The 21748-nt window shown below is 40.9% G+C and overlaps 1 protein-coding gene across 1 annotated transcript in view; it reads left to right on the top strand.

Moving 5' to 3' along the window:
- Positions 1-13292: 13292 nt before the first annotated feature.
- LOC126235391 (uncharacterized) overlaps positions 13293-21748 on the top strand; it is a 41410-nt gene continuing 32954 nt past the window's right edge. Inside the window, exon 1 of the mRNA XM_049944116.1 lies at positions 13293-13374. Within this exon, the coding sequence (XP_049800073.1) occupies positions 13341-13374 (34 nt within the window). The 5' untranslated portion in view covers positions 13293-13340. The remainder of the gene's footprint in view (positions 13375-21748) is intronic.

The following is a 21748-nucleotide window of genomic DNA, read 5'->3' as shown; positions in this document are numbered from 1 at the left end:
TCAGTGCAGTAACTACGGTGGTAGCTATTAGTTTGGTGCAAAACTTTGTAGACTTTTTGTTTCGCATGTTGCTATTCCTGTTGTTTTGGGTTTATTTATCAATTGTAATTTTTTATTTGTGGTTCACTGTCGCTATTTGAGATTACTTACTGCCATTTTGTTATTTGGGGATAGCGAGTGGAGCTGTGGACGCTAGAAACGAGAGTGCCAAATGAAATAAGCGGAACTTTTCAGACGTATTCTTCTGTTTGAAATTAGTAGAGCAGCAGAGGCAGCCAGAAACATTTGCGCCGTGTATGGGGATAATACCATTGGACAGAGCACCGCTAGAAAATGGTTTTCTCGTTCTAAGCAGGAGCGTTTCGACGTTTGTCCACGTTCACGAAGACTTTTGGGCTTCGATGAAGACCGTTTAAACATATTGACCCACAATAATCAACGGTGTACTCGACAACTGGCAAATGTGATGAAATATGATCATTCCACCATCATGCTATATTTGCAAGCAACGGGTAGGGTTCAAAAATCGGCTTTATTGCTACCGCATGCTCTAAATTAAACCACAAACATCAGCATGTGGCCATACGTGCCTCTCTGCTTGCTCCTCATCTTTTGTCTCGTAGCAGACCCGGCCATTCCTATCCTGTATCGTTACTGGTGACGAGAAATGATGTCTTTATTCCAACACAAGGAAAAGAAAGGAAAGGCTGAGCCCAAATAAGGCAGCAACTCCCCGTACAAAGACCTACACGCATCCACAAAAGATAATGTTACACATCTGGTGGAACAGTGACGGTGTGGTGTTCAACGAATTACTTCCACGAGATGTAACCATTACTGCTGGCATTTATTGTCAACAACTGAGACGTCTTGCTGACGCAATCCAAGAACAACGCCCAGGGAGACAGGTTTAAGTGATGCTACTCCACAATAACGCCCTTCCGCGTCCTGCTACATCGACAAAAATCGCTGCACAGGAATTGGAAATTCATTCCGCACCGACCTTATTCACCTATTATTGCACCTTTTCCGTTCTCTATTGAACAACCTTCAAGGAACTTCCTTTCCGGATGAAAATGCGCATCGAACATGGTTCGACGTGTTCTTCACATCGAAACCACGTAATTTCTACAGTCGCGGGGTCGAAAAGTTATCCCAGCGTTGACAGACGTTTGTAAGTAATGATGATGATGAAGTCCCATAGTTCTTGACAGAGCGTAGGAGACGATGCGGGATACCCGCACCGACGTAATAGGCAAGGTCCTAACGGCGGTAGTTTACCATTGCCTTCCTCCGACGGTAATGGGAATGAATGCTGATGATGAAGACGACACAACTCCCAGTCATCTTGAGGCTGGTGAAAATCCCTGAACCAGCTGGGAATCGAACCCGGGACTCCGTTCTCGGGAAGCGAGAACGCAACCGTGAGACCACGAGTTGCTGACTGTAAATAATGAAGGAGAATATATTATTAGAACCAAAGTCTCTTTTATGTGTATGTGTTGCGTTTGTTAAACTTATGGACAAACGCTACGAGTTTTGCACCAGTCTAATTAACAATTGAAAACAATTCCAGCAGTCAATTGTGAACAGGCAGTGTTAAGTATTGGGCGTGTAACCATAGCGTCATTGTTGTTGTGTCATATACTGCAATGGAAGAACAAGTCTAAAATAGGTGGTCATGACATTCTTCACGAAGTTTAGAAGAACAGGAAAGTGTGTTCAAAGTTGTCGAATACGCCCTGACTTCCCAACAAAGCTGACGCGTGGACGCCTGGTACAACTTAACTGATATGCGCTGCATGGTATGCGTGGACAGTTATTTTCTGGGAAAAATCGGTACCGATGATAAGACTTGGTGTTATCAATAGGAAACTACCGCAAACCGATAGAGTGCAGAAATTCACATGAACCTTAACGCTTTGACGACATAACCGACATTGAAGCCAATAAAGTGCGCGATTTGAACAAGATCTCAAATAAGGACGTACCTGACAGTTTCACCTGGTTGTATGAACGTTCTGTGCGTTGTATTCGGGAGGGGAGGAGGGGGGGGGGGAGAGTACACAGAATACCTGAAGCATTAACTTTTCTCCTTTCTTTAGTAATTTAATCTCGAAACTTCTCGGACGGACGGGGTATGGAATAACATCACAGGCATGTATATCAAATCGCTTTACTTCTACATTTACCACTACATACACGCATTTCTGTCTCAGGAGTACAAAATTGCTACATCTTAAATTTGGAAGCGTAGGTATTAAATGTTACTGGAGCTGAAATTATGACAACTGTTACCCTAGATACGGTGTTATCATGTCCAGCAGTTAATCTCACTGAACATCACTACCAAATTATTTAAATCTTTAAATCTCTATTATTCCACGACGCAGATCACTGAATCTCCGAAGTCATGGAAATGCTCTCTCTTGGGCTGTGTGGTCAATAGGATTGAACAAACACTTTGTTTCTCACAGACTGCCCAGTGTGGCAAACGTACCTCTTAATCATCAAATAAACCGCACTGCGTCAGCTGCGGAGGAATCCCCATCTGACTTTGCGTCCCCTGCGGTTAGACATCGAAGGAGTTAAGTCTGTAAGAGTAACTGAGACGGAAAAGTATCAGAAAACTTGCTGCATACGCTCCTCTAGTACCCCCAAACATCGCAGGGAACTACTTTCAAGTACTTAAACAAGCCTTCTCTTGTTATTACTTGATAGATGAAAGCATAATGATGTAGTTTGACTTCTTTTCTATATGAACTTGTGTATCGCGCTTGTGGTATCGGTGTGCTCATGGTAACCAGCCAGTACATTTACCATGAAGAAACGTCAAACCATATAGCTTTGGACCGCTTAATAAGGGACATGCCTTGAAAAGCCTTTTATCAAAACCTAAAAAAACGCAGTTTTTCGTTTCGTTTGGTTCAAGCCTTCACAACATCAAATCTGTGGTTTAAAATTTACTACCTAAATAATATTCATATTTTGGTAGCGACTTCAAACACATTGTAGCTACTGGCTTATTATTCTTCCAGTTATGTATTTGATAAGTGTTGGACTCAGAGTTGTAAAACTACTGTAGGCTTCTGTAGATTACCATAACTAAGCACAGACGACCGTAGTTTTTCTAGTAGCTCTGATCAGTCAATGTCATACCTGCACTGCCTATATGTCGAGTGTGTTGCATACCTGTCGGGCGTTACCTCATAACAATCGCTTTCTCTTCATAAGCGATCAATGACTTACTAGATTCCCCTAAAAACTGGCAGCTGTGAACTGTCTAGAAACTGAGTGAGGATATAGAAAGAGTTGGGTAACCTACGAACAATTTTTGTTCTACATAGTCATCCTTCTGTCTGTTACATAAGAAACCAAAAGTTGTTATACTGTAGCTAAATTGAAATTGTCAATATTTAATTCAGGTTTTATTCGAAACTTATTGATCTGTGATGTGAAACAGAGGGCTGTTGTAGTAAAACTAAAGAAAACAATACAACTAGAAAAAGCAATTTCCTCAACAAAAACGTAAAATAAAGAAAACCACATTACAAAAATATATCATATATCGCTTCGACACTTCGTCGAACTTACGTAAAACAAGTTACTGTTATTCCCGAAGAACTTTCGTATTTGTCAATAATAATAGGAAACTGTTGCCTTTGATTATATTAAAGAATGTTCTATTGACTACAAAATAACGACAATAATTATATTTTTTTGTTTGCCCATCTAAACTGTACTTGCTTCAAAAATAATTGCTTCGGTTACATAAAATGATGATCAACTAATGTTCATTACTTAAAATTGCAATTTATATTCTGCAAGGATACAAAATACGCAGTGGACTTAACTGAATGATGTGCAATTCTAATCACGTGCAAAACAAACAAACAACCAAACAAAGAAAGTCGTCGGTTCCCATTTTCTCTCTTACACATTCATTTATGTTTCTGTCCCTACTTATTCTACCAGTACTACTGGAAATTCTACCACTTAGTAGGTCATTTATGTAGTGTAGCAAAACTACAGTATCGCATTCGGGATGACGACGGTTCAAACCCACGTTCGGCCATCCTTATTTAGATTTTTCGTGATTTCCCTAAATCGGTTCAGGGAAATGCCGGGATGGGTCCTTTGACAGGGCACAGCCGATTCCCTTCCCCGCCTTTCCCTAATCCGAGCTTCTGCTCTGTCCCTAATAACCTCGTTGTCGACGGAACGTTGAACACTAATCTCCTCCTCCCTCCTCAAAACTACCGAACCGTAATTTTGGTAGAGCGCAACCCTAATTGGACTAGGTCACCAGTGCGACACATCTTACATTTCTTATATAGTTATCAGACTCTAAAGAAGCAATGGTAATTAAAAGGAGACAACTTTACAATATTAATTTTAAAAGATTCGGAAAATTTATGAATCCTTCAGATTTAAAGAGTATTCAATAACATTCATGAATGACAAAATAAGAAAAAATCACAGGTGTAAAACCTGATCTCGATTCTCAACCAGCTCACTAGCTCACAAACGACCACTATGCCATTCTCGGGAGCTCTGATGAATTGACCGCCTCAAGTGGGGTGCGTGGTAATCACTTCTTCCCCCTTATGACTCCCTGCTACGTCCTCGGTTCGCGACCAGAGACCTGTGCTGGAGACATGTCCACATGTGCTCTGCCTGTCCCCGATGTCAGTTCATTATGGTTACAGGGTGCCTTCTTCCTCTTCTTAACCAAAAAAAGAGGGATCCCATGTCGTGCTGTGGTCGTAACAGTAGTCAACAGGGTGGAGATATCACTGCCTCTAAGAGGGAGTCGGCTGAAGTTCGGTTGGCATAGTGTATGGAGTGTGTGTGGTTGTAGGGGCAACGGGATGTGTTGATAATGGCGCGGAAGGGAACCCGGATTGATAATCAGTGGCGAAACAAGGGGACTTTTGGAATCCAGTTAGCGGAATGGGTAGGGTATACGGTGGTGATCAAAGTGGGAGGGCAGGCTAGGAACGTGATAAGAAGATAGGACATCTATGTAAGGGATGGTAAACAAAGGCAGAAAGCAAGGCAGGGTGTATGGAGCTCGAAGTTCACTCGAGTTCATGTTAATGTAGTAACCTAACCGCTTGGCATTCTTTTACGTCAGTATTAGCTTTTCGTGGTCCGATAAACCATTTACTATTCCATTCACATCTTACTGACAGTAGGTGGTCGTGCTTAAGAAGAAATTGTCTATCGATGTTAGACTGTGAATCCAATTCTTAAAGTGGAACTTAAATTTGTGAAGTAACTCAAAGTTGGCTCAAAATGGTTCAAATGGCTCTGAGCACTATGGGACTTAACATCTATGGTCATCAGTCCCCTAGAACTTAGAACTACTTAAACCTAACTAACCTAAGGACATCACACAACACCCAGCCATCACGAGGCAGAGAAAATCCCTGACCCCGCCGGGAATCGAACCCAGGAACCCGGGCGTGGGAAGCGAGAACGCTACCGCACGACCACGAGATGCGGGCAACTCAAAGTTGGATATAATCAAATCTACATCTACTAAATCTGTATTAACAGACGTAAACCGATTATTAAGCTCATCACAAAGAATGTGTCTGCAGTTACATTAATCTAGTCATATGAATACTCACAAACTACATGATTAAACTACAGATTTACACTGTAGTGGTAAAAGTCATGGGATAGCGATACGCACATACACAGGTGGCAGTAGAACCGCGTATACAATTTACAAAAGGCAGTGCGTTGGTGGAGGTTTCATTTGTACTCCGGTGAGTCATGTGAAAATGTTTGCGACGTGATTGTGGCCGCACGATGGAAACTAACAGACTTTGGGCGCGGAATGGTAGGCTAGATGATGGGACATTCCATTTCGGAAATCATTAGGGAATTTAATATTCCGAGATCCAAAGTGTCAAGAGTGTGCCGGGAATACGAAATTTCAGATATTACTTCTCACCATGGACAAGGCAGTGTCCGATGGCCTTCACTTAACGACCGAGAACAGCGGTTTTTGCATGGAGTTGTCAGCGCTAACCGATAGGCAACACTGCGTGAAATAACCGCAGAAATCAGTGTGGGACGCATGGCGAAAGCATCCATTAGCACAGGGCAGGAAAATTTGGTGTTAATGGGCTATGGAAGCAAACGACAGACGCGAGTGCCTTTGCTATCAGCACATCGACGAAGTTCCGGTTTCAGTTGGTAAGAGCTGATGGTAGGGTTCGAGTGTGGCGCAGACCCCACGAAGCCATGGACCCAAGTTGTCAACAAGGCACTGTGCATGCAAGCTGGTGGTGGCTCCGTAATGGCGTGGGTTGTGTTTACATCGAATGGACTAGATCCTTTTCATGTTCGGCTATTTGGAGACTATCTGCAGCCATTCACCGACTTCATACCTTGCGGGATGACATTGCTCCATATCGTCGGGCCACAGTCGTTCGCGATTGGTTTGAAAATCATTCTGGACAGTTCTAGTAAATGACTTGGCCACCCAGATCACCCGAAAGGAATCCAATCAAACACTTACGGGATATCATCAAACGGTCAGTTCGTGCACAAAATATCATACCGGAAACACTTTCGTGATTATGGACGGCTGTAGAGACAGTATGGTTCAGAGTTTCCGCAGGGGACTTCCAACGTCTTGTTGAGTCCTTGTCACGTCGACTTGCTGCAATACGACTGGCTAAATGAGGTCCGACACGACGTTAGGAGGTGTCCCTTGACTTTTGTCACCTCAGTGTACTTGCAGAGACCAAAACAACTTGGAATGGATATCCGATCAACACTGGCATTGGAGATGTTGGGGCAGATTAACGTTTTGTAGGAGGATATAAGATGAACATCAACAAAAGCAAAACGAGGATAATGGAATGTAGTCGAATTAAATCAGGTGATGCTCAGGGCATTAGATTAGAAAATGAGACACTTAAAGTGGTAAATGAGTTTTGCTATTTGGAGAGCAAAATAAATGATGATGGTCGAAGTAGAGAGGATATAAAATGTAGTCTGGCAATGGCAAGGAAAGCGTTTCTGAATAAGAGAAATTTGTTAACATCGAGTATAGACTTAAGTATCAGGAAGTCATTTCTGAAAGTATTTGTATGGAGTGTGGCCATGTATGGAAGTGTAACGTGGACGATAAATAGTTTGGACAAGAAGGGAATAGAAGCTTTCGAAATGTGGTGCTACAGAAGAATGCTGAAGATTAGATGGGTACATCACGTAACTAATAAGGAGGTATTGAATAGAATTAGGGGAAGAGAAATTTGTGGCACACCTTGAGTAGAAGAAGGGAACGGTTGGTAGGACATGTTCTGAGGTATCAAGGGATCACACATTTAGTATTGGAGGGCAGTGTGGAGGGTAAAAATTGTAGAGGGAGACCAAGAGATGAATACACTAAGCAGATTCAGAAGGATGTCGGTTGCAGTAGGTACTGGGAGGTGAAGAAGCTTGCGCAGGATAGATTAGCATGGAGAGCTGCATCAAACCAGTCTCTGGACTGAAGACCACAACAACAAACAACAGGTGTGTTGTACAGTGGAGTGCTGCCATCCACTGTCCTGTCAGCTAGTAGTTTCAATCTATTGTAGAGATTACTGTCAGATGTGTAATAGGTGATGTTTCCGTGTTAATTGCCGGTCGAGCATTAGTGCAAGATATTTTTGGAGAATGGGTCACTGGCAAGTAATGTAGTTCGATGAAACTTAGACCATACATCGATGTGACTGCTACAGTACTGCGAGAAAGAAATCGACGAACAAAAAATGACAGTTTTATTCAAAATCAATAAATACACTGACGTCACCGCGGCTCATGATGGTCCCCTGGATATTACAAACGGCGGGACGTAGTGCTTAATAGCGTGTGTGATCACCATGAATGGTAATCTATGTTCTGCAACTTGCTCCGACGCTGGCCACACGGTTGCTAAGTTCTTATGGTAGGATGATCTATTCCTCCACCAGCTTGATTAATAGCTGCTGGAGGGTTGTTGGCGCATGAGAAAGTACTGCAATATGCCACAATGTGCACCACACGCGCTCGATAGCAGTCCATTTGGGGGAGCAGGCGGCCACTCCGTTTGCCGAATATCCTCTCATTTCAAGAGCTATTCCACCTACGTTTTTCGATGTGGTCGTGCACTGTCAGCCATAAAAATGTAATCGGGGCGTAATGCACCCCAGAAAAGACGCACATGGGCAAGGAGTACAGTGTTACACTAAGGTTAACCGGCAAGTGCATCGTGTTCAAAGATTTGGAAATCAGTTCGCCCATGAGCATTATGCCTCCTATAATCCCAAAATTAGTATTACCACAGGTTCCCCATCTCAAAGATATGTCTTACGACTTGTTTACAATATGATTTTTGTTTTCATGAAAAGTGCTAGTGCCTCAAGACTGTCTTAAACTCGCTCTGTTCTGACGCAGGCGTCTTAGTGAACGAATGTAATAAAAAGTTGTGTCTTACTATGTTAATTTCGACTGGCCGAATTACAATAACATGAAGATTTTCTTTATAAATTTGTATTATTTAATTTACTCCTTCTCCACATAACATATTTTTTAATACTTTTCAGAAAATCTCACTTAATTACATGATAACGAAGACCGATCCGATTTTTAAGATTCATTTTATTTGGAAGTTAATTCTGACGCACAAAACTCTTTAATCGTCTTTCCACGGTCACGCGTCATCGTATTAAATATAGGTCTACAACACAAGCTTCCCGATTTTCGTCATTCATCCCATCGTTATGCTCGCCCTTACTCTCTTCTGACTTCTGTATTCGTTACAAGCAATACTGTTAATTTACTAAATGGAATGAGCGAATTTACTCCCCACAGCGCAGAATCAAAACGACCATGTTGGCAAAGTTCCTGGGTGCATTACGTGATCCCACCTCTCGGCTCATGCGCAGCGGCAGATGTGGCCACGCCTGCTGCTTGAAATTAAAAGTAAACACAACACCCGCTAGATGGGGACCATACCAAAGTCTGCAGCGTGTGTTTTAATGTCAAGAATTTCATGCGATTGATAAGTATTTTAATAACCAAATAACATTGTTTCATATTCTCATTTTACAAAAAGAAAAAAGAGGTTGCAATAGAACTGTATATACTTCACAGTGACCATACCCTTCAATTTTCTCAGAATGAGCACTTTTCCTCCCATCTGACCATTTCACAGCAGCTGTTTTCCTGTTAGTTTTAGCTTTCTGAAAACCTTTGAATTTCTTGACTCCTATTCTGAAGTTGTCTCTGTTGAGTAAGATTTCTTCAATCTGTATTTCTTCTAATTCCATTGGCCACTTTACTACTTTTATAGACTATTTTTTATGGAATGACTGTATGCTTAATTTGTAGGGGTTAATTTGAATTTTAACACGGTAAATGCAATTGCATTTAACGCCACCTAATGACCAAGTATTGTTGACTAGGGTAGGCTGCTACATTAAACAGCACTAGTCTATGGCACACGTGTGTATGATGTGAAGTGTCGGCATACAGAGTCACGAGATTTTAAATGTGGTACGCTTTCGTTTTATTCTATAGACGTATTACAGTAATGCTTGTAGAAATATTATATCTCATTTGTTCTGTTTACCTGACAGATTCCATGGTGACGCTGACTGAAACGCGTTAAGGTGTATAATTTCAAAAACTAAAAGCAGAAATAGCGGTGAAGATGGACAGTTATTCGGCATTGAGTAAAGGCACATAAAATTATGCGAAATTATGTTTGCATTGAAATGAACAAGCTAGCTCACACAGCTGTTTCCAGGGTCGAGTTTGTAATCGTAATAAACGTTGTGAAGTTGGATCTAAAGACAAACTTGGAAGTCAAGATGAATATGGTAAATAACATGTTATAATTGTTTCACTATGGTTTAATGAAGAACCTACTGGCAAAGGTCACTACAGTGTTCTGTGAGGAAAACCAGTGACATGGAGTAATGCTGTATGTATAAGGCTGTGAAACGATATTCCACCATAAGAAACAAAACTCTAGGCAGAAAATATCCTTAGAACTCACTACTGATTTCTGACGTATGTACCTAGAGTATATCGAACTATGGAAAAATTAAGGAAGTCGAGGACGACATCATTAGAGATGGAGTTCAAGCTGTACCATCTCTATCGATCCAGTAACTAAAGGTCGCTAAGAAATTATTTCTTCATTATTTTACGGAACCATTGCATCTTTCCAGTATCCGAGGATTTGGCAAAATGTACCGCACAATGTTATTCATGGGCAGGCTGATGTGACTAACACGAAACTAAAATTAAGGAAATGTTGCTCATGCAACAATGTACCTACAATCCTTTATCCAACGTACTATCCACGACTGGGACAGCAAATGCAAAAATAGTACTATTTCACTATGAATCGTCGACCACACACCAGAAGGCGGTTTACGACTTAGAGATCTACATCTATATCTATAGTCTGTCAGCCACCTTGTGGTGTGCAGCGGAGGGTACTTCGTGTGCCACTGTGACTTCTCCCTTTCCTGATCCAGTCGCAAGTAGTTCACGAGAAGAACGATTGTGGCTAAGTCTCCGTGTGGCCGGGAATCTCTCTAATTTTATATTCATGGCATTTTACCAATATATACTTAGGAATAAGCAGTATACACTCATAGAAAAAAAATCACATCGAGGAATTGTGCGACATAAACGAAAGATGGTACAAGTATTTCTGTATGTGATTGACGAAGTCTATTAAGATTTCGAGCCAGTCGCATAAGAGTGGCGCTAGTAGCGCCACTATGAAGATACAAAACAGGTTTGCTTTAAAAAGGCGCTGTAATGGTCGTAAGCGTTAGTTATCTTTGGCATCAGACGTTGTCAGTTGCTGTTAGTCAAGAACGCCTTTAAAGTGGCAAAGAAGCCTGCAATTGCCAGCACCTCACTTTGCTTGAACGAGGTCGTGTAAAAGGGCGACGAGAAGCTGGACTTTTTTTTGCGATACTGTAGAAGGAATGATGGAATGTAGCCACTGTGCATGACACCTGTAAGTGCTGGTCACGACAATGTACGGTCGCAAAAAGGCCGGACTCCAGAAGTCCATGTGGCACTTCCGAGGGGGACGAGCATCGTGTTCGACATGTCGCTCTGGCGTATCACACTGCATCTGCAGCAGTTACATGAACAGCAGTTGGCACCGCAGTGACACAAATAACTGTTACAAATCGGTTACTTCAAGGACAGCTCCGAGCCAGACACCCTGTAGCATGCATTCCACTGACCCCAAACCAATGCCATCTGCAACTTCAGTGGTGTCAAGCGACAGCTCATTGGAGTGCAGGATCGATGTCTTATGTGTTTTTTGATAAAAGCTGGTTCTGCCTCCTCGGTGCTAGTGATAGCCGTGTGTCGGTTAGGAGACCAGAGGAGGGCCTGCGACCAACCTGTTCAAATGTTCAAATGTGTGTCAATTCCTAAGGGACCAAACTGCTTAGGTCATCGTTTCCTAGTCTTACACACTATTTAAACTAACACACACACCCATGCCCGAGGGAGGACACGAACCTCTGGCGGGAGGGGTCGCGCAGCCCGTGACATGACGCCTCAAACGGCGCGGTCACTCGGCGCGGCGCGACCAACCTACCTGCGTGCTATACACACTGGACCTAGAAGTGGAGTTATGGTTTGAGTGCGAGCTCATATGACTGCCATTCACCATGATTGCAAATTTGTGCATCAGTCTGCTGATTCGACCTGTTATACTGCCATTCATGAACAGCATTGCAGGGGGTGTTTTTCAACAGGATAACGCTCGCTCGCATAGCGCTGTTCTATTCCAACATGCTCTACATATTGTCGACAGTCTTCAGCCATTGCGTGTTATACAATTGCGATTATTTATAAGGTAAAACAGGTGATGATACATGGCCAGAAAAAAATCTGGGACGTACAACGAACGTATTCGTTAGGACAGTGAAGTTAGATTTGGCGTTAATGGGCTATGGCAGCAGACGGCCGACGCGAATGCCTTTGCTAACAGCACAACATCGCCAGCAGAGCCTCTTCTGGGCTAGTGACCATATCGGTTGGACCCTAGACAACTGTAAATCCGTTGCCTGGTCAGATGAGTCCAGATTTCAGTTGGTACGAGCTGGTGGTAGGGTTCGAGTGTGGCGCAGACACTATGAACCATTGATACAAACTGTCAACAAGGCGTTATGCAAGCTGGTGGTGGCTCTATAATAGTGTGCGCTGTGTTTACATGGACTGGAATGAGTCTTCTGATCCAACTGAAACCATCATCGAGTTGAACTGGTTGTTTTCGTCTACTTGGAGACAATTTTCAACAATTCATGGACTTCACGTTCCCAAACAACGATGGAATTTTTATGGATGACAATGCGCCATGTCATCGGGCCACAATTGTTCGCGATTGGTTTGAAGAACATTCTGGACAATTCCAGCGAATGATCTGGGCACCCAGATCATCCGACTAGAATCCCACCGAACATTTATGGGACATAATCGAGAGGTCAGTTCCTGCACAAAATCCTACACCGCTACATTTTCGCCATTATGGACAGCTGTACAGGCAGCATGGCTCAATATTTCTGCCAAGGGCTCACTGAGTCCATACCACATCGAGATGCTGCACTACGCCGGTCAAAAGGAAGTCCGACACAATATTAGGAGGTATACCAAGACTTTTATCACCATAGTACAAAGATGAAAACTCGACACGCCCGATACTACTGTCCACTAGTAGATGTTCAAATACTTCTGGTCAGGTAGTGTTTGTGACAGGTTGGATGCGTGTTTGTTAGGATATGAGTCGGTACCAAGTAAGGTAAGAGCGGCTCGGAGCTATCATTTGGGATACTCTGAAAATGGTATAATTTGGCTTTGAAGACAATATAGATTTCAGGGATGGAATCACGGTCAGTGAGGGGAAATGACATGGTGTGTTTGGAGATGCAGAGATGATGGGATGTGTTGACAGAAATGTGGCAACAGCTGAGGGTTGTCAAGGTTTACAGATGTAGACGTGAGTAGTTCGTAAGGGTGAAGAGACACGCTGAGTAAAGTAGTGAGAGTCATTTCCTGACACTAAAATAAATGGAACTGTACCGCAGAACTTTCCCACTGCCATTTGCACTTGTAAAGGATTAACAGTAATGGTAGCAGAGTCATTCTGCGCTCACCGACAGCAAAAAGCGCAGGAAATCTGCGGTGTCGCCTACACGCGGGAGCGTCTCTGGACGGGTCACCTGGCAGCGAATGGTGGCGGCGACCTTGGCGGTAGTGTTGCCTATAAGAGCCGCTGATGCAGCCGCGCCACACGTCTCCAGGACATCGCGATGCAACAGGCGGCAGCCGCCGGCCTTCTCGCAGGTCAGTTCACAAATATATACTGTCACTCGTCAAGTCCAGGTTTAAGGGGCCTATACATTGTGATTAGATGCACAGTTCTACACATATGCAGCGTTTCTCCTGACAATTTCTCAAACTTTGCTAAGAGCATGTGATCGCATCTATTATGGATTGTTTCCTCACCTTAGTAACTGGAAAAATGGCGTATATGATTCTTGAGGTACATATTCATAAATAATCCTGTCAATGGTAGTAGTCTACGACTTATTGAACTTTCCTAAACTAATATTGGTTTGCTGCTGGTCTAGAAAGGAAAAAAAAATGTTAATAAGTGCGAGCTAGTTACGATACGTCTTGTCAGTCAGTAAGATCTCTGGAGCCGAAGTTAAAATTGTGTAGTCGAGTGGAGACAGAACCAGAGGTCTACATCCGTTGCCAGTTAACTATTGGCTCAGCCTGTTGATATTGAGTGTGTACTTAGCCGGTATGGACCAAAACAAGAAAAAAAATCCCAGTAAACATTGGCTCTATAATGCATATCTTAAGAGTTATGATCACTTTTTCTTCTTCGCTAAAGTGAAACACATCTCTTCCATTGAGAAAATGCTCATAGCTCTCAGCCCTTTATAGTCCAAATTTCATGGGATTTTTTTTTCTTGTTTTGATGCATACTAGCTGCCTCCTCCCAAAATATGGAAAGGAAAGAGCTTGCAGCAGAAGAGATGTGTTTCACAGTGTCGAAGAGATTAAGTGCTCATAGCTCTTAGGCCTTCCATGTTCAATATATTTTTTTTTCTTGGTTTGGCGGATGATTTGTGTCTCCAAATTTTGCATATGTATTTTTGAAACACCGTGCATAGCTCAGTTCTTCAAGTGATTGTCATTTACACAAAAAGAGCAAACGATAACACTCTTCGTTTTTAAAAGTAATTTTTTTTTTAGTTCACGTAATGCATTTCGGATTCTGTATGTGTTCAGGTAGTACAAAATATATAAATAATGTATAAGTGCTTAGGCTTCTTCAGCCAATGTGAGTTTGAAGGAAATTTCTTTGGCATTAGGGTACATCATTCTGCAAAGCTCAATATTAATCATAAAAGAAAACAAAAGAATCATATTTGACTTTTAGCGGTAGTTTCTTCGTCCGGGAGAGGACTGCAGCAAATTTATCAAAAAATGGTTCAAATGGCTCTGAGCACTATGGGACTTAACTTCTTAGGTCATCAGTCCCCTAGAACTTAGAACTACTTAAACTTAACTAACCTAAGGACATCACACACATCCATGCCCGAGGCAGGATCAGAACCTGCGACCGTAGCGGTCGCGCGGTTCCAGACTGTAGCGCCTAGAACCGCTCGGCCACCTAGGCCGGCCAAATTGATCGAAAGGTCGTTTCCTGTTTTACGCTTTACAGAGTAAAGTCCTCTAATGCCCAAAAGATTTCAATTCATGTAGCTATATAAGCTGCTTAAGTGACTTATCTAGCAAACAGATGCGCATAACAATAGTGTGTACTACGTATAGCTCATATGCATAAAATTAGACGCTACTATGCTTCACAGAAGGCGACAGTTCTTCACAATTAATGAATACAGATAGCAGCAACACAGTATTTCACAGTTCAGTATTTGGTCAGATGGAAAAAAGTGACATATCTGACTAATAGCTATACCTCTTAGATTATCTTCGATGTGCTACAGATCCCAGTTAACGTACTGCAATTATCTATTCTTCGTACTTCAAATAACTTTCCACGTAGAAAGTAAAGCAACGTAAGATACACTCAACAGCTGTTCACAATCCGTACGCATCAGGCAACCTATAACTTCTAACGGTGCCCCACATGAAAGCACAAAATCGTTTTAATCAAATTTGCGTTGTATAAATCCATCAACTGATGCACGTAGCGAAAAACGTTACACATCTGAGGCCATTAACGTTGGGCGTAGTACTAAATAAGTACAGGGAGTAAATAGACATTGGACGGTTATTATCATATTGCCTCAACAGTTCATAAATACAATACCAAGATCACTTAGCTGTGTTCATTGTATTTTTCCTGAGATGCTTTCAGTGGCTACTCTTGCCACATACGGTGTCACGTGAAGGCAGCAATAAAACTGAAATCACTATGGCCACATATGAAAACATCTTCAGAACCTCGCATATCATTGGACATCTTACGCGAGTTGTATCCAGTCGTTAATACTCAACGCAAGAAACTAATACAGTACCCGAAATCTCGTAAAAACGATGCGTTGGTTTCGTAATAAGACTGCAAATATGACGTGTCAAGGCGCTATCTTCTGACTCCTTCGAGAACTGTGAACTTAGATGTCCTTGGAAACTTCGGGTCTTCCAACTATTGGCTATCCTCTGCAATATGAGAATCGACCTTTTTCGGAATACTTTCATTATCGTTCTATCAACTCACCTGAGACACTGGTGCTTATTTAAACTGAACTTATAAAACGAGCAGAGCAACAATTTATTTGTTAAACCAAGATACGAAAATAGAGGCTTAGCATTCAATGTTTCAATGTGTAGGGAGAATATGATCCCCGTTAACAAACATGTCGTATTGCAAAGAAAGTTATTTAAATTGTAAGTCAGTATGACAAACAAGTTTATCATTTATGGGATGCATTTTGGTATCTAATTTTCCAAGGAAGATACTGACGGCATTGACTTGCTACTTGATACGATATAATGACAGTTGAAGGTTTCATAATCAAATTTTCAATAACTTAAACAAGCAATATGTAATACGATCACCGTAATATTGGCTATTTCATTGCCGTTACACGGGTATTCGTTTACTATCCGCTTTTATCTGCATATAACGTCATCCGAAAATATAATTTAATTCCTACCAACAGGTAGAAGAGTTCACGTGCGCCTGGATTTCCAAGAAAAGGATGAGATCACCTCTCTGATCAGAGAGATTAGTTGCCAGTTACTAGATGATTCACCCATAAACAGCCCGAACCCCTTTCGCCCATCTATCTTCACGTACCGTGAAGCCAATGTTAGTAGTTATATCTCGTAAGTACCAAATTCGGCACGATAAAATGATACTCTCGTGAAATATCAGTGAGTTGAAATGTATGGAGATGCATATATTATTCATTTCCCATACGTTCATAGGTAAAAAAGCCCAGAAACCTGTTTATTAAAAGAGTATAAATGTGATTTATGTTCTGGTGATATGCAACAAGTATTATAGGCATCGTATGCAAACGACAGACGTATAGTAAAAGATAGTAATTCTTCATTACCCTTACTTGAATTTATTTTATTTACGAAATTTGATATCACGGGATTATTTTAAAAACAATTCTCAGAACTTTTGTATAATAATTCTCTGTGAAATAGCACTGCCACAGACATCTGAATCTCTTTCGGCTGAAGTAAAGGATTATTTTAAATTATTCGACTCTTTCAAAAGGCTATATTTTCATCAACACCGGACATAAACACACAGTATATATAAAATAGAAAAATCTAAAGTTGTCACACGAATCTCAGACTACTTGACGTGAGTCCCACTTATAATACATTGTACATCCAGGGCATACTTCCATTCTCGACAAATTCTCTCCTTTACGTTTAATGTGAAGTTCTCGGTGACTGTCATAATTTATTTACCTCGGTGCCATTGGAGTAATGTAAATGTTGACAGAACTCAAATAAATCGTCCTCGGAGTGCTATCGAGAGAACGGTTGCAATACTGGAAGTATTGCCCACGAGCAACGGGCGACCAAGTCGTTGATGTTACAGCCAGCGAATTAGGTATTGCAGAAAGTATGGTTAGGAATCCATCTTGACAAATAAACTCCTGTTTTAATTACTTCATCCTGAGTTGTGACACTCGTCAATGTTCTGATATATCAAGATACACGTGTTCTGTGATTGGTAAATAGAAGAGGAAAAAGAGGTCCAACACCCATCCGCAAGAGGACATTTCCTTTTAAGCCTATTACATTCGACCTTTACAATAAAAACTATTCTGTGGATCAATAACACGTATTTGCTCAGCTAAGATGTTATGGCATTTATGAAATGCCTGTTGTAACAATGGGGTCCTACCTTTATAACTGAAAACAGATCATGATGATTACAAGCCGAACCACAAAAATAAAGCTAAGTTCACAGAGGGAAACATAAAATGTTGAACCGTACAGGGTCCGCACTGGGCCCTTTCCTGTTTTTAGCACACAACAATGGCTTTTCAATGACTTTAATAGAATAATTCTTTAATAGAATGTTCAAAATCTGCCTTTGCTGATGGCAGAAGAATAATAATCAAGAGCACAAACTCAGTTCATATCAGGTTCAGTCTTGATGACTAGTGATCAGAACTGCAGGTAGATTGGAACAAACGAATTAGGTATTAATCTCTCAAAGGCTCAAATTATTCAATTTATAACACATAATATGAACCTTCTGGTACTGGAAATGGATGTTAATGATACCATACTAAATGAAACTCTGTGAAAACTACCTAGATTAACTAGTTAAAAGAAATCAATGAAGATAAATGTCATACAGTTAAAATAATCTATCATGGTGTTGCTTAAAGATCAGACAGCTGAGTTATATAACACACTGTCACTTTATGGCGAAGCAAGATGGGATAATTTTACTTCCTCTCTTGTTTTGCCATCTGCCTTCTTAGAATTAATTTTTTTTTACTTTTAACTAATTACAATTAACATACGTGAATATAATCTGCATGTTCAAAAAAGAGAAAGAAAGGTTGGCCCTCAGTTTTAAATAATATAACACCAGACCTAATTTTGTACTTAGTTGTATGTATGTAATTGATTTTCTAATTTATTTTGACTATGCCTAGTCGGTATCTTTTGTTGTAGGGCGAAATCAGTAATTGTTTCGTAACTTAAATTCTATTGCTGACATGTAAACAAATATAAATTCTATATTAATTATAAACATTTGGAAGACAAATTACTAGTAATTTTGAAGTATGTATTTTGCTCTATTCGAAGATATGTTAGCAAATCCAGCCCTTAATTAATTCCAAAGTAATTAACAGTTTTTTCAGAAGTATTGTTTGTGTAACTACATATGTTAATTTCGAGATTTAAAAAATTATTCGGCCTAACTCTTGTAGTAGAAGAAACTACTAAAAATACGGAATTTTTCGATTTATTCAGTTAATTTAATGAGTTAAGTTTTAATTGTAATTTCTGCAAATTTATCTTCGAACTTTGTGCAAGTTTAGTACCTATTAATGTGAGGATATATAAGGGTCCAGTTTTTGGTCATGAGGTACTCAGTCAATGGCTGAGTTTCAGATGAGGAACCTGTGTTGGTTAGAATCCCAGATCACGTAAGAAACAGATTGACCGTCCTTACGGCGGAACAGGGAACCGTAAAAATAGTTTTCCCGTCGATCAACAGATGTCGCAGGCGACGCTACAATGCTAACTGACCTGTCCATGTCGCGGAATTGGCAACGCTGTATCTTCTGTGACGTGAATGACGCTGATTTGTGTTCGGCTAGAGCGCTGCGCGCGAAATGCATTCGTGACACAGCTGACTGTAGCTCATGATCGGCTGTGGTTTTTCCCGAGTTTTCAATCGAAGAATGTAGATTAGCTCCTGTAATTCTACAAACCAAGTTTATTTCTACTGTAGGGATATTTCTCGTAATCATATGCGAAATAAAATAAATGAAAAGTAACACACAAACATTTCCCGCGAGTTACTGTTTAAATGCAGACTGTATTGCAATCGCATAGGTTTTACACTCGCCTTCCATGCCGTCTATTTCCTCTTTGTCATACAGCTCTTCTGATACGGATTATGGTGGTAAAAAAGATCTCCACGTGCAGGTTAACACTAAACAGTTTTCAAAATCTTCTCAACGTCTTTGAAATATAATCAGTTAATTTACTGACAAATATTGCACCGAGCAGTGGGTTTCGCGTCCTGACATTACCGACATAATTATTTATTTTGCATAGAGTATCTATAGGGATTAGGTGAGTTATAATGACAATATATTTTTCACAGTGAGACTGTAAATAAGTTTAAGAAACAGATTTTGCATCCTTTCTAAGTATTTCTGTAAGCGTTCTTAAGTATAATCACATTTTGCATATGATTACTGTTAGTTGTTAACGAATATAATTTCATGTTCACACTTAAAAACGATATCTTCGAAAAAATAAATACTGTGAAACTTTAAATATCGTGAGTAAAATAAAAATTCTGTGATGGTGAACATCTTAACTTTGCGGTCAGCACATCTACTGTTGTCACAAGCAGTACTGTTTTGCTCAGATTTAACACATTACTTCTTTCAAGTTAAACGTGGAAATTTATTTGTGCAGCCTAACGGAGAATCTTTATTTGGTACTTAAATACAATAAGAAGAAACTACTTTTTTTTAAATTTTCAGTTTTGAGACAGTTCTACTACATTTTTAGTTCAGGATTTGTCCGTCTACTCCTTCCACAGTTGATATACTCGCAGGCCCTCAGCATGACGACTCGATCCACTACCACCAGTATGTCAGAAACAGCTGTACTTTACAGATGCCAAATGGTGGAGAGCTCCACGCGTTCGGACGATGTTGCCACATATTTCACAGAACGGAGTGCCATCTAGTGGTTGGTGCCACAAGTAAGGGTGTGACGTTGTTGCCGCCTGGTGGCCGTTCCCTGACAAGGGTTGCCTGCTAGACCAAGCGATTGGGCAATCTGTTTCGTACGTGATCTGGGGTTAGAATGACAACAATGGATCAACTTAATAATGTAATAAGTGTCACACAATTAGGCCGTGTGTTATAACAGTGACAGTGTCTGCTCCACACGTACCTTTCTATTCTTCAAGAACTGTGAACTTTGTGGCTATGCTTTTACTGCTCGTAGATGTTCAACAGTAAACTATTGTAGGAGTATATGGATTTTCGCCTGACAGCTATTAATGAGGCTTGTGGGAAGTTAGAACAATAGTGCACTGGCCATATATAACTGTGCATTATTGGGGGTTGTGAAAAGTGAACGTAAAAGACTGTGAAACGCAACTGAGCATCTGTCGGCTACATCGTTTACAGTAGACAGTACTGCACGTCCACCCCCTATTTTTTCAGCCAGTATGTCGACACCGAAGACAACAAACGAAGAAACAAAGTAGACGAACAGTACAACTTCATATCAGCTTCTGGAATATTTTTGTAGATTAGTGGAGCTAAAGCAAAGCAACTGTTTCGTCGGTAATGGAAATGAGCGTTTGCGTCATTGACCGGGAGGCCCCTTGCGGGGCAGGTCCGGCCGCCTGGGTGCAGGTCTTATTACATTCGACGCCACATTGGGCGACCCGCGCGCCGGATGGGGATGAAATGATGATGACGACAGCACAACACCCAGTACCTGAGCGGAGAAAATCCCCGAACCCGGGCCCGTAGGACGGCACGGCAATCCATCACGCTGACCAGTCAGCTATCGGGGCGGACTGTTTCGTCGGTGAAAGCAAGACATAAGAATAAAGTGCAATGTAAATATCCACACACTCACCAGAGGCTTTTTCAATCGTATTAAACATTCCACTTAATAGTTAACTGAATCTGCTGCTAATTATAAAGAACCCTGTTTCAGTTGAATTGTGATTTAGAAAACCGCAATACAAGAAACCTTGGCTACTTTCGGAACTAGGTTCTATACTCTGGTGTGAAGGTCATCATCTTCCTCTCTGCCCCAAATCAAAGGACTAAGAGAAACCTGTTAATTCAAAAGAAAGTAAAACGTTCTTTAGTATTCACTTCTTCTTCAATCTATCAAGTTATTTGCAATCAACAACAGACTATTCCCGTTGGATGCGTCGCAAGTGGCAGTTCTCTTCATAAACCTGGTTTTCTTACACTGTGCACGTAACTAGTCTCCCGTTCTAAATGTTATTGTACTCGCCTAGATGGAATATATTTAATATAACTGTGAAAGAAGTGGATTTTCTGTTAGATTTCCTGTGTTTAATTTTGCCTCTGTAAACAGAAATATTTTGTAGCACTTTAGTTGTTTACGACGAAGAGCTGTTTAAAACGGAATAGATGCTCTTCTCCTCTGTTATTACTATAGCAGCGCCCTCAGAGTGTCACAGTTAATGTTTCCAGAATAGTGTCTTCCTCAAGTCTCCATTGCCTTCACGTAAGAGGAATATGACAAGCTTGCAACACTACTGATATACTGTACATTACCCTGCAAACTGCTCAGTATCATGCTACTGAAATTAGAATTACCTTTATTACTTCTTCGGTAAAATTGTCGTACTTGTCTTCAGGTATAATGCACCGTTACTACAATCATACATATTCATATTAATACAAAAGTTGTAATTTAGAGTAGTTCCAGAGAGATCTGTGAAGTAGTT

Source organism: Schistocerca nitens, chromosome 1, assembly GCF_023898315.1.
Source record: "Schistocerca nitens isolate TAMUIC-IGC-003100 chromosome 1, iqSchNite1.1, whole genome shotgun sequence".
In the NCBI taxonomy this organism is placed as follows: Eukaryota; Metazoa; Arthropoda; class Insecta; order Orthoptera; family Acrididae; genus Schistocerca; species Schistocerca nitens.
The sequence above is the reverse complement of the archived record's forward strand: the minus strand, read 5'-3'. Positions and strand labels throughout refer to the sequence as shown.